The 16,272-nt window shown below is 46.8% G+C and overlaps 1 protein-coding gene across 1 annotated transcript in view; it reads left to right on the top strand.

The window, feature by feature from the left end:
- The window catches only part of VIPR1 (vasoactive intestinal peptide receptor 1), a 121,473-nt gene extending 106,288 nt beyond the window's left edge, over positions 1 to 15,185 (top strand). Inside the window, exons 10-13 of the mRNA XM_077185988.1 lie at positions 81 to 172; positions 4,632 to 4,761; positions 5,390 to 5,431; positions 7,657 to 15,185. Coding sequence (XP_077042103.1) covers positions 81 to 172; positions 4,632 to 4,761; positions 5,390 to 5,431; positions 7,657 to 7,848 — 456 coding nt within the window. The 3' untranslated portion in view covers positions 7,849 to 15,185. The remainder of the gene's footprint in view (positions 1 to 80; positions 173 to 4,631; positions 4,762 to 5,389; positions 5,432 to 7,656) is intronic.
- The last annotated feature ends 1,087 nt before the right edge of the window (positions 15,186 to 16,272 follow it).

Raw genomic sequence — 16,272 nt, 5'->3', positions numbered from 1 at the left:
GAGGAGTTCCCCTCTAGTGATGGGCTCTTTTCCCTGGAGGAAAATGCTGATGTTTTACTCCTCTCTTCCCATCTCCACAGGTGAACTTCATCCTCTTCATCTGCATCATCCGTATCTTAGTCCAGAAGCTGCATTCCCCAGATGTTGGGCACAACGAAACCAGCCAATATTCGTAAGTCCCAGATTTTCCAACACTATCCTAAAAGTGTTTTTTTGGGAAACCTGCTTGGCTGCTTGATAATTCTTCATTGCATCTTGTTTCATGATTGTGTCTGTCTGCACTGATCAAAATCAATTAATTTTAATTGCTTAAAGCAGATTAGAAATCAGGAAATGGAGCATTTGCTAAAAGAGCTGGTCAGGTTTTATGTCAGTTTTTGGCAGGTGAGAGGGATTTCTCCTGAGATTAATGATGAAGAAATGAGAGTAATAATAATGATCATGAAGCCAAATATAATTTTTCTTTGAATATTTAATATTTATTGGATTCTGAAGGCAGAAAGCCCCTGATGGAAAACAAAAAGTTGCTCTTCACAGTATATGCTCTTATTTTCCTGACCTTCCGTTTTAAAAAAGGAGAGATCTAGAAAATTACCATTCAGTAGGATCTGTGACAAATTTTCCTCATCCTAAAAGAGATCTCTAAACAAGATTGGATTAACTCAATATATTTCTCTTCTCTGTTGAGAAGGATCACTGTCTTAGAAGTTTTACTTGACTTAATACTTTTATTCCAGGGATATGAGGTTGACCTTAACGGGGCTTTATATAATGAACAACATGCCAGAGAGATCAACATCTCTCTCAGTGGCCAAGGCTGGTCTCAGCTGCAGTATTTTAAGAGTGAAAGAAATGTCTATCTGCACAGATTTATTCTGGCTTCAATACAAATAAAATAAAAGTCCAGACCAGGTTATTTTTGACTCTTCCCACTGTTCTGGCTCCGCTTTTCAGCTGTCCTGGATATTTATTAAATGTTTCCTAGAAAAGAATTCAATAAAAGTGTCCAGTGTCTGCATGGTCACTGCTTGTAAATCCTGGTCTTCGGAGGGAGTTGTGCTTTTGGGTTCCCTGAAAAACCTCATTTCATCATCCTGCAGGATGGAAAAAGGTAACAATATGTTCCTTAAATCCTGCCCAGCCACAGCACTGAGAATTTCTCTCTGGTTTTGGTGAATTATTCATTTCATCTGCCTCGAGAGATTCTCAGATTTGTGAAAGGAAATGCCAGTTTTTGACCTTAATTTTCCTGGCAGCAGCCAAAGCCAATTATCTATTTTTCTGTCATCACAACACACCTACATTACCAGACCCTGTGCTTTCTACCACCTGCCCTTCTGGATTTCCAATTGGGAATTTTATCTTTGCACCCCAGGTTTGCAGCAGGTGCACAGATTAAATCAGCATATTTAAATAATTTCTAGTACGGAGCATTGTCCTGGCACTCCTGGCTCCTGTTCCCCTCAGCAAAAGTGCTGCCAACGTGCACCTGATGAGTTATGCCCAGATTATCTCAGAAGTCAAGAGGTCATGCTGGGATTTGGGTTCAGGACACATTTTTCCAGTGAGGTGGAGCTGCCAGGAAAGCTCTTTTTGCCCTGTAAACAAACATAGGGCATGTTGGTAAAACACAGAGTTCCCGTCACTCACCTGCTCAACAGGGGGTTCTTCTGAAAGACAACTGATCCTGACACCCACAGATCCTCACCTTCCTTCACCACCTGGAAAGATGGCTCAGTTCCACTGGGGAATGAATCATAGAATCCCACAACATTTTGGGTTGGGAGGGACCTTGAAGCTCATCCAACGCCCTGCCATAGGTAGGGACACCTTCCTCCATCCCAGGTAGCTCAGAGCTCTTTCCAACCTGGCCCTAAAATTTTAGGAAGGCGCATGAGGTGCTTTAGGACACTTCCAATACTTGCACAGACCTGTCACACATGACACAGGACCTATGGGACACTTGTCCCCTTGTACAGTGGCACCTGGCCCCCAGCCACATCTGGAAAACTCTGTTGACTGAATTCACTGCAGTAGGTACAAGACACCACACTTTCCTAGGAAAACAAATATTAATTGTCTGAAACTGAAGGCTGGACCCCACCAAGGCGAGTTCTCAGCATGGTCCCAAGATTTTTACTTTTAGACAGAAATCTGTGGAGACTTCTGGGGTTTGACTACAGGACCCAACAGTTCTTAGCCAAAAACTGCTGCTGAAATGTTGAGGGAGCTGGAGGTGTTTAGGCTGGAGAAGAGGAGGCTCAGGGTGGCCCTATTGCTCTCCACAACTCCCTGAAAGGAGGTTGGAGCCAGATGGGGATCGGGCTCTTCTCCCAGACAAGTGACAGGATGAGAGGAAATCGCCTCAGGTTGTGCCTGGAGATGTTCAGGTTGGACATCAGGAGGAATTCCTTCACCAGAAGGGTTGTGAAGCATTGGAAGGGGCTGCCCAGGGAGGTTGTGGGCTCCCCATCCCTGGAGGTGGCACTCAGTGCTCTGGGCTGGGGACAAGGTGGGGATCAGGCACAGCTTGGACTCCATGGGCTGGGAGGTCTTTCCCAACCAAATTCCTCTGTGATTCTGTGTGCATTCCTCCTGCCAAATCTGAGACAAAGCTGTTTTAAACTAACAGCATCCTGGATATCTCATTTGCATTTCTCCCTCCTTCTCATGTGTATTTTATATTGTTTATTTTCTACACACACAGCCTGCTGACAGCATTGTTCAACTCCAAAAGGTCTGAGCTTAGCTGCAGGCTGGAAGTTCAGGTGTGCTGCTGACTCCCTCATTAATGCTGCAGGCAGGGAACTGGGCTTTCATGTACTGGAAGCTGTAAAAACAAGTCTCCCAAAACAGTTTTCTGGAAATGACAGGGACATGTGCAAGAATGGGACAGCAATATTTCAGGCAAACAGAATTTGTCTTCTGCAACAGAAAACTTGAGCAAAATTCATCTCTCCATTCTGTCCATGTCTGTGGATCAATATTGTCATTAAATTCCTCTGAGTAACTTTTCCATTATGATACCAAGGAGCATGACTGAAATGCTGGTTCACTCTAGCCCACTCCCAAGGACAGGAGCAGGTTCATGCAGGTTAATGGACACATGTTCTCCCAAAATTACCTGTCACCAGCTGTAGCTGTCAGATAGGGGAGGTCTGGGGTGTGCTGGGAATCAGAGCAATGAGGGGTTTGAGAATCCATGGTTTCCAGCAGATTTAACCAGCTTCAGACAATACCCCAAGCAGTTCTGCCTCCTGCACAGCCAGGCTTCAGCTTCCTGGGAGAAATGACACTGGGACTGGGTGATGATCTTCCTGAGTGCAGTGTTTAGGTGGTGGAGTCTTTTAAAAATCACAGAGCCCTTGCCTTGATGCCAAAATAAAATCTAAAACTCAGTATCTGGTGAAGCTCAGTGTTGGGAGCAAGAGACTGGGTTGAGGTGTGCAAATCAGAGGAGGGGGCTTAAGTCTTGTCATTTCTGTCCTTTTCATCACCACAGTCCAGCCAGGAGGGAAAATATTGTAATTAAGGTCCCAGTGTTGTCTGCAATGATAAGATGAAATTTTCTAATCCACTGGAGGTTGCAAACAGCATCTCTGTCAATGTGGGACACAAAGGTAGCACCACATCTCCTCCTCTAGGCTGATGTTCCTCAGAGAACTCTGATTTTGGATCCCTATGAGCAGGGATGTGCTTGTTAGTGAGGGATGTGAGAAAGGCAAACTCCTGTAAAGTTCCTCATCTTCCTGCAGGCTCTCATTGTGCCTGGGATGAGCCACAGCCTCCAATCACAGCCTTAATGTTGAGCTGTCTCTGGGCCAGGCCCAGGGAGAGCTACAGAGGAGCTCTGGGAGGCACAGGATGAGCATCCTCTGCACAAAGCTGCCCCATCAGCCTCCAGTGGGCTCCTGCAGGTGCCAAATAAATGAAGATGGTCTGAGAGGTCTGAGCCTGATGAGGCTTTGGAGGTGGAGGGGTTGCAGGTGGAAAAATGAATATTTCCAACATCCCAGCCTTTGCTTTATTCCCTCCAGAAGCCTCTGAGAGAGGGGGAGATGTCACAGGATGCGAGTGACCAAGGGAGACAAAACCCCCACAAGCATCCTTAGACCCTTGATTTCATTTTCTTTCTGCCAGCTACTTTTTAAATAATGATTACATTTAATACATTATCATCTCTTCCTAATTAGACCCCTGATTACCCAGCATGATGCCATTAAGCACTAATACTGTTCATCCCCCTCCTTTGGAGACATTCATTGTGCAGTAGCCTGTCATTATTCCGAGCTAAACATACCATTTCTCTCCCAGAAGCTGTAATTTTCAGAAATCCCAGGCAAACAAAGACATTGGTAGATGATGATTTAGCTTGTGGAGATGAAAAAAAGATCTCTGGTGGGAGGGGAAGAAGAGAAGAGGGAGAAAGAAATACCTCCAGTGGAGCTACTGGGAATAAAAATGTCACATTTTATGGTGCCACCAGGTCTGAAATCACCAGCCATCTGCAGTCTGTGGAACAAGGAGAAATAATAAATTTTCAGGGTTTATTTCAGGGCTCAGCTGCACGATTCCTCAGCCTCTTACCCTTTTCCCTCTCCCCTCCTGGCTCATGTTTGTCTTTCCAACAGGAGGCTGGCCAAGTCCACTCTGCTGCTGATCCCTCTCTTTGGCATTCACTACATCATGTTTGCTTTCTTCCCTGACAATTTCAAAGCAGAAGTGAAGCTGGTCTTTGAGCTCGTGGTTGGGTCATTCCAGGTAAGCCACCATTTGGGTCACCAGGTTTGTCACCAGGGAGAAATGCAACAAGCTGGACATGGGTTTTTTCTGGGCATGCCCCATACTGCTCTCGTACCTTTGTGGAAAATCTACTCACTCCAGCCTGGCAAGGAGGAAAGATAAATTTATATTTTGCTGTCCAGAAGGAGATTCTCTTCCCTCATTTTAGGAAATGAAAAGAAAATATTCCCCTGTACATGGGTGTCTCTGTGGTTTTTCATACTTAAGGGAGAAAAATAAACAACTCAGTTCAGATTTTGTATTATTGACATGTCCAAGGCCATTATTGCCATGTCCAAGGCCAGGGTGGGTGGGGCTCTGAGCAGCAAGTTTCATTCAGTGGTGAATTATTAACAACCCTGTCTGCATCATCATCACTGCACATCTGGCATCTGGAAGTGTTCAAAAACTCTGCAGATGTGGCACTTGGGGACATGGGCCACTGGTGGACTTGGCTGTGCTGGGGGAATGGTTGGGCTTGATGACCTTAGAGGTCTTTTCCAACCTGAAGACTTCTGTGGTTGTGTGATCTCTCCTTTGGGAGCTGAATGGATCTACACTCTCTCCTTGTCTGCAGTGCTAAAATCCTGTTTTCTCCTTTCCCCAGGGGTTTGTGGTGGCTGTTCTGTACTGCTTTCTCAATGGAGAGGTAAGACCAGACCATCAGGGCTTTTTGGCTAATGTTTGCAGCTAGGACAGAATGAATGCATGTGGAGAGTGGATTGGGAAGTGTCCCATCCCTGATCCTGGTGTTACAATACTGGGGGGAAGCATCCAAATCACATCTCTCTCTCTCCAGGAAAACAATTCAAACATTTGCCTGACAGTTTTCAGCACAATTAATAACAATTAATAAACACATCAGGACTTGTGCTTGCACTGTAGCATTGCTGCTGAGCCCATCCTCTCCCCATGAGACAGCATCAGCAGAGCTCCTGTGTGAACTTGCACAATCCCTGATCCCAAAGCAGCACCTTCAGCAGGGCAGGATAAATCCCATCTAAGTCCTTTTCAGGCTCAGTGCCTCCAGGAATCCTCCCCAGGATCACACCCACTGCCAAAACCAGCACAGGCATTGGTGTGACTGCACAGAGCAGTGCAGGTGAACCTGTTTCTGCCTTGCAGGAATAATCTTGATTTAACCACATTTTAGTCCTGGCATTCTCATCCTGGCATTGTGCTGTTCCTGTGTTTGTTTTTCTCAGAGCCCTTCAGACACAGCTTTTCCATCTAATTCATGCTGTTACCTAAAAATTTGCACTGGAGGGCTGCAGGAGGGGACAAGGACAGTTCAGTCCAGGATTTGAATTGGGATGGCATAAACCAAGGTATTTCTGTAAACACTCTGAGCAGCAACAAGCAGCTTTTGTCAAAAAAAGCACAGCTGTACTGACAGATTTACAAACAAGCTGTAGTTAAATCATTTCTATTTGGACCAAAAACAGGGCAGTGAAAAAGAAAACATCTTAATTACACTCCCCAAGTGTTGTCATTGAAGTTAAGTAGTCTGGCACCTTGACTGTATCAATAAGAATATTCATTCTGATGAAGCTCAGGGATTTCTGCTCCAGTAATTTACTGACTGGAGTGTCCCCTTTAGGTGGTTAAAAGTTCTGGCAAAGCCAAGTTCAGTGACTTTTATAAAGTAATTATTGGCCCTGGGGTGGGTGGGTTACCCAAGGCTGCTCACATAATCAGGTCAGAATAGGCTGGGAATGGTGTGGCTGGGACAGTGCCCAGGCACAAAGGGACCTGGGGGTGCTGGTCAGCAGTGACTGACCATGAGCCAGCAGAGTGCCCTGGTGGCCAAGAAGGCCAATGGCTCCTGGCCTGGCTCAGGAATGGTGTGGCCAGCAGGAGCAGGGAGGTCACTCTGGCCCTGCCCTGGGCACTGCTGCGGTCACACCTGGAGTGCTGTGCCCAGCTCTGGGCCCTCAGCTTGGGAAGGACCTGGGGACACTGAGCACATCCAGAGGGGACAAGGAGGCTGCAGAGGGGCTGGGAACACAAACCCTGTGAGGAAGCCCTGAGGGAGCTGGGGGTGCTCAGCCTGGAGCAAAGGAGACTCAGGGCTGCCCCCATCACTCTCTGCAGCTCCTGAAAGGTGCCTGTGCTCAGCTGGCCCTGGGCTCTTTCTGCAGCAGCACTGACACAACCAGAGCACACAGTTATCGGAAATCAAAATGACCCCCGTGGCAGGGAGAAATGACCAGGAGGACTCCACTGATATCAGGAGGCTAATTAATGACTTTTTTATACTATATTATTCTATACTATATTACACTACATCTAAACTGAATCTGCACAAGCACTCAACTCAACTGCACAGCATCTGGTGACTGTCAGTGACAGTCCCCACACACACACCTGGATTCAATTGGTCAGTGAATCAAAACACACCAGAATCCAATTACCAATTCCCTTCAGGTAAACAATCTTCCACAATGCATTCCACTTGTGAACAAGAGGAGCAGCAATTGAGATAAGAATTGTTTTTTTCTTTCTCTGCGGTTCCTCACTGCGATTCCCAGAAATATCCTTGGGAAGTTGTGCCTTGCTTTTCCCTGTGAAGAGAAATGTGGCCACACACAGTCTCAAGCTGCACTAAGGGAAATTTAGGTTGGGTATTAGGAAAAAGTGATAAAAGAGTGATAAAGTTCTGGAATGGCTGCCCGGGGAAGTGGTGGAGTCCCCATGCCTGGGTGTGTTTAACAAAGCCTGGATGTGGCACTGGGTGCCAGGGTTCAGTTGAGGTGCTGGGGCTGGGTTGGACTCGATGACCTTGAAGGTCTCTTCCATCCATCCTGGTTACTCTGTGAATTCTGTGAACACCAAATGATGCCCTGTGCTGCCTTTTCTCTTTCCCATGCCCAGGTGCAAGCTGAGCTCAAGAGGAAGTGGCGGAGGTGGCACCTGGAGCGGTTCCTGGGCTCGGACATGAAGTACCACCACCCTTCCCTGGGCAGCAACGGCACCAACTTCAGCACCCAGATCTCCATGCTGACCAAGTGCTCGCCAAAGACGCGCCGCTGCTCCGGCTTCCAGGCCGAGTTCTCCCTGGTGTGAGAGGCTCCCCAGGCACTGAGCATCCCAAACTGAGACACGAGGATCCCCGGGGATCAGTGATCCCATGACAAACCCCTGTGAAATGACCTGCTCCGCATGAGCCAACAGAGGACACACAACTGGAAAAGCCGCTGGCGTCCAGGATGAGATCGGACGAGCCAAGAGGCAGAGGAACACTTTTGCTCTTGCTCTTTTCAGGCCTTTCACTCTTCAGTTTCAAGCCCTCAGGGATTGATAACTCTGAGGAATTGTCCAGCTTAAGCTTCAGTTTCAAGCCCTCAGGGATTGATAACTCTGAGGAATTGTCCAACTTGCTTGAGGACAGCCTGGGAGATGCTGGTGTGTCATAAATAATGTACTGGGGGGTAAGGGAGGGAGAGCCTCAGTCCTTGGTGGCTTTACCAGAACTGGCATCTCTCAAACAGACAAATTGCACTTTTTTTTAAAAAAAATGAGCCAGTAAAGGAGAGACAGAGGCAGGAAGCAGGAAAAAAAAAAAAACACCAAACATATGAATGTGCCAAAATTCCTGTGGATGAGAGGTGATGATACAGCACCAAAGATGGTGCTCGGGACATGGGGAGAAGGGACAGGAGGAACATGAGCAGGAAGGGAGAGGCCAGCACATGGCCCCCACGTTTTACACAGGTGGAGATGAAGCTGCAGCACCAGGAGAGCCCCTCAGAGGATGCCCCAGTGTGTTCTGCTATTTCCCCACCACCCTTGGGAGCAGAAGCTTTCCAGGAACCCTGTGGAAGAGCAGATCACTGAGAAGGAGCAGCGTGAGCACCTTCTCTGCACTGTGTTGGTGACATGGTGTTTTGCTTGGTTGTGTTCCATGAACAGGAAACTCGATTTGCATGTATAAAAAGCAGGGCCAGATGACAAAAGCAGAGCATGGCTGTGTTTTTTTCATTCTCTCGAAGTTGTCCCATAGATCTCGGGGCATGGATGCACCCAGGATCATTAGGGATCAGGGGGAAATAATTGGGCTGTAATTCATTTGCACTTGCTTAGCACACACTGTCAGGAAAGGGAAATATAGGGCCCTGTAATCCTTAATTGAGTCAGAGCTGCCATAAGGAGCCACTCTCCAGATGAAAAAAATTCCTGTCACAGCAGCAGGTGAAATTGCTTTCATCAGGACAAGGTTGTCTCAGCACACAACTGGCACTCCAGGAGGGAGGAAGGAGTGCAGGAGCTATTAAATGGATTTCTTCTTCAGCTTTTCTGGGGAGCTTTCATCCTCCAGGAAGGCATTGTTAGATATTTAAGATGTGTGTGTGCATTTTACCTTTTTTCTGAAGGCCTGTTAGTTTCCATGCAGGGGCAATTCCTACTTGAAGAATGCACATGGATCCCATTAAAACCAAGGGAGTAGGAGTTTTTTTTTAATTCTTGTTTTCGTGGTGGAGAGGAAAAGGAGAAATGCTAAAGCCCAGTCCTGCTCATCTGAGACAACCCACAATCCCAAACTCAGTCAGAAGACACAAAATTCAGGGATAGAGATGCTCATGTTTGTGTCCCACTCAACTGCATCAAGTGGGGTTGAAAAAGTTTCATGCTGAGGGTGGAAAATCCCTGCCCAGCTCATGAGTACCCTCAGTAACTGGGCTGCTCCCATCCTACTAAATCATGTCCTCAGGAAGGAGTGTCTGGGTCACCACCACAGGCACCTGGAGAGGGAGGTGAGCTCCTCTCTTAGAGCTCAGAGATCTCTCTAGCTGCTTCATTTCTCCACAATGCAATGTAGTTCAATGGAGGGAAGCACCTGCAGCCTGGTGGGGTTGGGGGTTGTTGGCCTTGAGCAAAGGGTGCCAACAAACCACACAAATCACAGGAGGAGACCTGCAGATCCAGCTCCTTTCTGAGTCCTGACAGGGCAGTGTTCCATGCTATTCCATTCCAGAGCCTGTTATCAGCTGAGCTGGGTGCTCCCAAAGTATTTATCCAGGAGGGGGGCTGGAGTCAGTGAAGGGCCATGAGGAACTGATCCACCAAGGGCAAACGTGCAGTCCTGAGTTTGCAGGGAGCCAGCTCAGATCCTGGCACATGGCTACCCAGCCTGTGGGTCCTAAAACATTAGGAAGACATGAAAATTCCTGGAATTACAGTGCTGGTGATTCCAGGCTGGCCAGTGTGAGCCAGCTCTGTTATGACTACTTTGCACTGAGCCCACATCAACAGTGAGGATCCAACTCTGACATGCCATAAGATCATCAAAATGCAGCTCCCTGATTCCCAAAATGCAGAGAAAACAAGAGGATGCTCAAAATTTCCCCACTTTTCTTGCATTGAAGCCCTTATGCCTTGACACCCCTCAAACAATATCCCATTGAAACCCACAATATTTTCAGAGGCAAGAACCTTTGAAGTGGTCCTGGTCAGAGTTCAAGAAGAGTTTGGACAGTGCTCTCAGGCATTTGGTTTGATTTTGGGGGTTGTCCTGTGCAGGACCTGGAGTTGGACTCAATGATCCTTGTGGGTCCCTTCTGACTCAGGATATTCTGTGACTCTCTTTGTGTTTGGTGCTTGTGTTGCTCTGCTGAGTTTTCAGGTCTGAATTTTCAGACCTGGATTAGGACTCACCCAGGAAATACTGGAGAAATCCCACCAGTGCCACCAGTTCTGCTGCTGTGCCTGGTTCAAAGCAAGGATTTGACCTGCATTTTTCCAGGTGAATGACTAACTTCAAGGAAGCCCAGAAGAAGCAAGGGAAAATTCAGTCTCAGCTTCCCAGTTGTTCCACTTGGTGTAAAATGTGTCGCTGGTTCAGAGTTTTGAAGCAATGTCAGTCTGGGAAAGATTGGATCCACCAGGCTGCAAAGCAATTCTCCCTGTTCATCTGTCATGGTAAATATTTATGCCCAACAAAACTGATGGGCTGCAGAGGAGCACTGCCCAGTCTTGGGAATGCATCCACTGTGGTATGAACTGGAATTTCAGGTCCCAGCCAAGCATCAGAGGAGCTGGAGCACAGAGCTGTGGAGCAGAAGTGCAGCACCACTGCCAGCAGCCTCCTTTGTGGGATGTGAGGGAATCCCTTCCCATCTGTTCCAGGCAGCCTTGCTGGGGGAAAGCCTGTGAGCCATCCTGAGACACACTGAGCATTTTCCCTCTGCTCTTCACCTTCCCTTTCCTCTCTCCCTGTGCTCCCCTTTCCCTCCCCATTCGCAGGAGGAAATTTGTGTTTGCAGCTTTTCCTGTGTCCCAGCCCTGTGCTAACCCAAGCCAGCACCAGTCATATGCCAAAGACAGCCAGGAAAGGTTTGCCTTTTGGAGATGTGACAGGGGAAAACCCCAGCTGGATATTTACCCTCACCACAGGCTCCTCTGCAGCCTGTCACGTTCCCCACCACGCTGTTCTGCACTGGAACCTGAAGATGGGATCTTCCCTGAGCTGAGGGGCTCCTTCAAAAAGTGTGGAGTACATCAGCATGCCAGAGCTGTGCCCCCAGGCACCCTGCTCACAATTATTTCATCCCTGAACATCCAGCCATGCCTCCTTTCTGCTGTCAGGGGTGTTTGAGGGGTTAAGTGAACCTGCTGAATGGACCTGCTGTGACAGGCATGGCAATGTCAGCACGGCAGAGCTGCCAGCCCAGCTGTGTTCCAGGAAAACAGAGGAGCTGGGGGTGAAATCACTTTATAAAGAGAGAAATCTTTTCACTCTGGGGACGTGAGCAATCAAGTGAGTGATGACATTGGGATTGGGCCCTGTTTGACTGGCTCAGTGCTGGAATTTGGCTCCACAACTTGGCCTGGTCTACTCTGGTTTTCATCCAGCTCATCAATAAAATGGAATTCAAGGACTTCACTGCAGATGACAGCGTGGACTGAGCTGTCCTGGCCCCACTCAGAGCACAGAACAGAGCTCAGCACTTTTGCTGCTCCCCCAGCTCCAGCCTGACCCCAAAACTGACCCCAGCAGGACAATTGCATCCATTTGCTGCATCAAAGATCAGAGGTGTGCCTCTTGAAATGTATTAAAGGAGAAAAGGAGACTCAGGGCTGCCCCCATCGCTCTCTGCAGCTCCTGAAAGGTGCCTGTGCTCAGCTGGCCCTGGGCTCTTTCTGCAGCAGCACTGACACAACCAGAGCACACAGCCTCAAGCTGCACCAGGGGAAATACAGGTTGGATATCAGGGAAAAGTTTTTCACAGAAAGAGTGATAAAGTTCTGGAATGGCTGCCCAGGGAGGTGGTGGAGTCCCCATGCCTGGGTGTGTTTAACAAAGCCTGGATGTGGCACTGGGGGCCAGGGTTTGGTTGAGCTGTTGGTACTGGGTTGGACTCGATGACCTTGGAGGTCTCTTCCAACCTGGTCATTCTGTGAAAACTTCTTTTGCCTCTGTCAAAAGGCACAGATGTGTTTGAGGATCATGAATTGGGCTCCAAAACTCTTTATAGAAATAAAGCCAAATTCTGATCCTGCTTGCACCAATCAGCTCACGGCAGTGACTCCTGAATTACACCAGAATTAAACTGGGATTGGCCTTCAAAATAATTCCTTTTTCTTCATTCTGGAGATGCTTACTCCCTTTTTACATCAGGGATAGAGCAAGCCCCTCCTGTTCTATACTTCAGGGATTGAATTATTAAATTTATTCATAAGTATAGAAAAATTAAAACATAAACAGTAAATTATTGTCAAGGTCCAGAGGTAGCAGGTTCAATGCTGACATTAGACTGTAGATATTTCTGTTCAGCTGGGTCCTGTGTTGCTTTGTGACCCTCTCACAAACAGCAAGAAATGAAAATATGACCATGTTTAGGGTTTAGAAAATAAATTCTTGCAGAATTTTAGGGGCATTAAAATCAAACAAATTTTTAAAGTCAGAGTTATGAATGCAGGAGCAGCAGCATTACTGCAGTTGTGGAATGAAAAGCAGAAAAGGCCAGAAGCTGAAAGATCTGAGCATTTTGTTTTATTTTTGGTTTGTTTGGGGTTTTTTGCTAGGAAACAAGTCATGTTTTTCTCCAGGAAGGTGTTGCTGGAGAAAAGATATTTTATACATGAACAAATCATCGTATTTCCTTTTTTTCCCTATATCCCACTGGGTTCCCATTCATCTCAAAAGCAATGAGGGTCATGTCTGTGCCACAGGGCAGAGGGATTAAACCCAAATCTCTGCTCCAATCTGATGGGAATGCTTTCAGAGAGAAATGCACCTGCTGATTAATGAAAGATTGGTGGCAGTTTTTCAAAAGCAAAATGAAGTTCCAAAGAAAGCTCAGGAGTGAATCAACAGCATTTGGCTCCATGGCAGGGATTAAAGGGGTTTGGGGGGAATTTTTTTGCCTCCATTCCTTCCAGCTTCACCTCAGGGTTTAAACAAGAGGGAAGGAAATATAGGGAAAGAAAATACAAAATAATTTCAGACTAAAAGGGAATCTCCCAAACTGGGAAGTGCCAACATGTGTCCCCATGAAACTTATTTTACTCTGACCACAGAGGTACATCTTGATTTGATAAATGGCCTGTGGAAGCACAGGTGGACCAGCAGCACTGTCCCTTCTCTGGCAGGTGAATGCAGCTGTAACAGGAAAGCCCACATACAACATTCCTCCTGCTGTGTCCCACTGGGTGTTTGGCACAGCCCAGGCTCCCTCCCAGCCTTGGGCTTCCCCCCGTGGCATCTCTGCACCCTTAATGTGCCAAACCCCTGGGGACAGGGATTGCAATCCTGAATTCCCTGGCTCACAATGCAAATTTGCACTTTTCCCACCCCGGTGCTGATGGGGCCAAGCACCACAGAGCTGCATCCCTGGAGATGAGCCCCGAAGAGCAGGGGCTCACACACACTCACATCCACCCAGAAGGACTCTGCTGGCATCAGCCAGGCACTGAACTGCTGTGAAAAGGGAAAGATTCAGGTCCCAGGCTGGCAGGTGTGTGGTGGTGATCGCAGGGGTCCCAGGATGAGGGAAGAGATGAGAATCTTGACCCCATGTTTCAGAAAGCTGATTTATTATTTTGTGACATATATTATATTGAAAGAAAATTATATATTAAAACTATACTAAAGAATAGAAGAAAAAGATTTCATCAGAAGGAAGGAAAAGGAATGATAATAAAATTTTGGACTGACCAGAGAGTCCGAGACAGCTGGGCTGTGATTGGCCATTAATTAGAAACAATTCACATGAGACCAATCAAAGATGCACCTGTTGCATTCCACAGCAGCAGATCATCATTGTTTTTCTTTTCCTCTGAGGCTTCTCAGCTTCTCAGGAGAAAAATCCCAGCAAAAGTGTTTTTCAGAAAATATGTCCATGACAGCAGGTGGAGTCAGATGTCCCAAAATGTGGATTTCAGTCCATTTCCTTTCAGTCAGTCAGCATTTGATCCCCTCTCCAAACCCAGTATTTGCTTTTCAGTCTGATGAGGTACAATTACAGTGACTGACCTTGTTATTATGTATAATTTCAGTGACTGACCTTGTTATTTCCCCTGGAGACCTGTGCAGATGCAAATATGGCTTTTAATCAGGAGTTTCTTGGGAGCACAGATCATCCTTTCCACCTCTTCCTGAATGCCCTGACTTGCACGGTGTTCTATATCTTGAAGAGCCCAGGGTTTGAAATTCTGGTTATTTCTAGAATACTGTGAAATCACAGGGGAGAAAACAAACATTTGGGACAGGACTGTAAGGAAAATAATGCCCACTTGTGTTCTGAGGGCCAGACCCTGAGGACACACACATTGGCAGCAGCAGAGCACCAGTGTTTTATACCCAAGTTTTGTGGATATTGTACATTTGTACATAGAGGAAATCTGAAGAGCACATTTAAAAAGAAAAAAAAAATAAATAAACACCACATTTTTGATACTCAGATGATGATGATAAATCGAGTTCAAAGAGGCAGTTTTGAACTCCAAAGTGCATTTTTCAGAGCCTGTTTCAAACACCTCAAGCTGTGGGTCAGCAGCTGGTGCCAGCTGACCCTTCTCACTCCAGCTGTGGACCCCTCTGCTCTGCCCTCCTGTAAATAGGCTTTGGCAGCAGAGGGTGATGGGCACGGGCTGTGAGCAGGGAATCTCTGTCTCCGTGGGCTTCTCTGTACCAGGTGCTTGTGATGTACCCTCCATGCCAGCAAGAACAGGCCTGCTTGCTCAGCACAGGTGAAATCTCTGCCTTGTTCCATGGCCTTTTGCCTGATGTTATTTATTTTTGGTCTGACTCTGTACATATGCAATGAAGTGGCTATTTTTTTTTTTCTTTTAATTTTTCTTTTTTCCTTTGTATTTGGTTCACCTCCTTGCTTCAGAGGGGGTTCTTCTCTGTGGTTGACACTGCTGAAAACAAGCAATAAAACCATCGTGAAGACATTGTGTCTGAGGTGTTCCACCTGATATTTTAATTTATTCCTCACAGTCCTGGAGAAGACACAATGAGAAGGAAAACTAAGAAGGAAGTTGTGAGCTGGGGAGGTTCTTGCATAGAGTGAAGCATAATGGCTTCATACTTTGAAAGGTTAATCAGATAGACCAAATCACTCTTAAAATCAGAGAATCATAGAAATATTTGGGTTGGAGGGGACCTTTAAAGGCCATTTAGTCCTTGCAGCGAGCAGGGACATCTTCAAGTAGATGGGAGTTCTGAGGAGACCTTATTTGGGAACATCAATGCCAGCAGAAGAACCAGTACCAAATCCAACATAACTGACCCCAAAACCTCCTCCACTGCACGAGCTGGGTGCCTGGATGGTGCTTGGGAGGCAGGACTGATGCATGGAGGTGACAACCATGCAATCATGACCACACTGTGATCACTTTGTCACAATCCACGGGTGTGAGATGATTCCTGCATTCACAGGAACGTACAACCCCACACACAGACACAGATTGTGGCTGGAATATCCTCCAGCAAACATCTTTATTGCTCAGAACAAAGCACAAGCCTTGCTCTGTGCTGGAGAAAAGCCCGGCAGGCAGCCACAAGTGAACCATAATTGTTCACATCAAAGACATCATTTGATGCACACGAATATCAGGCAGTGAAAATAGATCTCAACAAGAGGTCAGTGAGCTTTTCCATGTCCATAGGGCCAGTTTGGACCCTTCTTAAACTGATTTACACCCAGTGCTGACACTGCTGATAAAGGCCAAACCTACAACTGGAAATGACAGGTCCAGGCTATATTTGTCCTCCTTTCTGCATGGATTAACCACTTTCTTTTAAAATCAAGGGGTCTGATGCTCTGGGCCATTCTGAGAAGTGAAGATGTTTGTACTGACTTCCACTGGATCTCACTGTGGGTTAAGCCAGGAATCAGGAAAACAGCTTGTGAGGGCTGGGGAAAGGGAAAACCAGACAATTATATTTATTCTGGGTCTGTAGAGGTGAGGATAATCCCATCCTGCCAAAAAACATCTTCCACATGAGGAACTCCAATCACTGCTCAGAAATTAATGTAAGTG

The sequence above is a fragment of the Agelaius phoeniceus genome, chromosome 1 (genome assembly GCF_051311805.1).
Source record: "Agelaius phoeniceus isolate bAgePho1 chromosome 1, bAgePho1.hap1, whole genome shotgun sequence".
Classification (NCBI taxonomy): domain Eukaryota; kingdom Metazoa; phylum Chordata; class Aves; order Passeriformes; family Icteridae; genus Agelaius; species Agelaius phoeniceus.
This window is presented reverse-complemented; position numbering and strand designations above follow the sequence as displayed.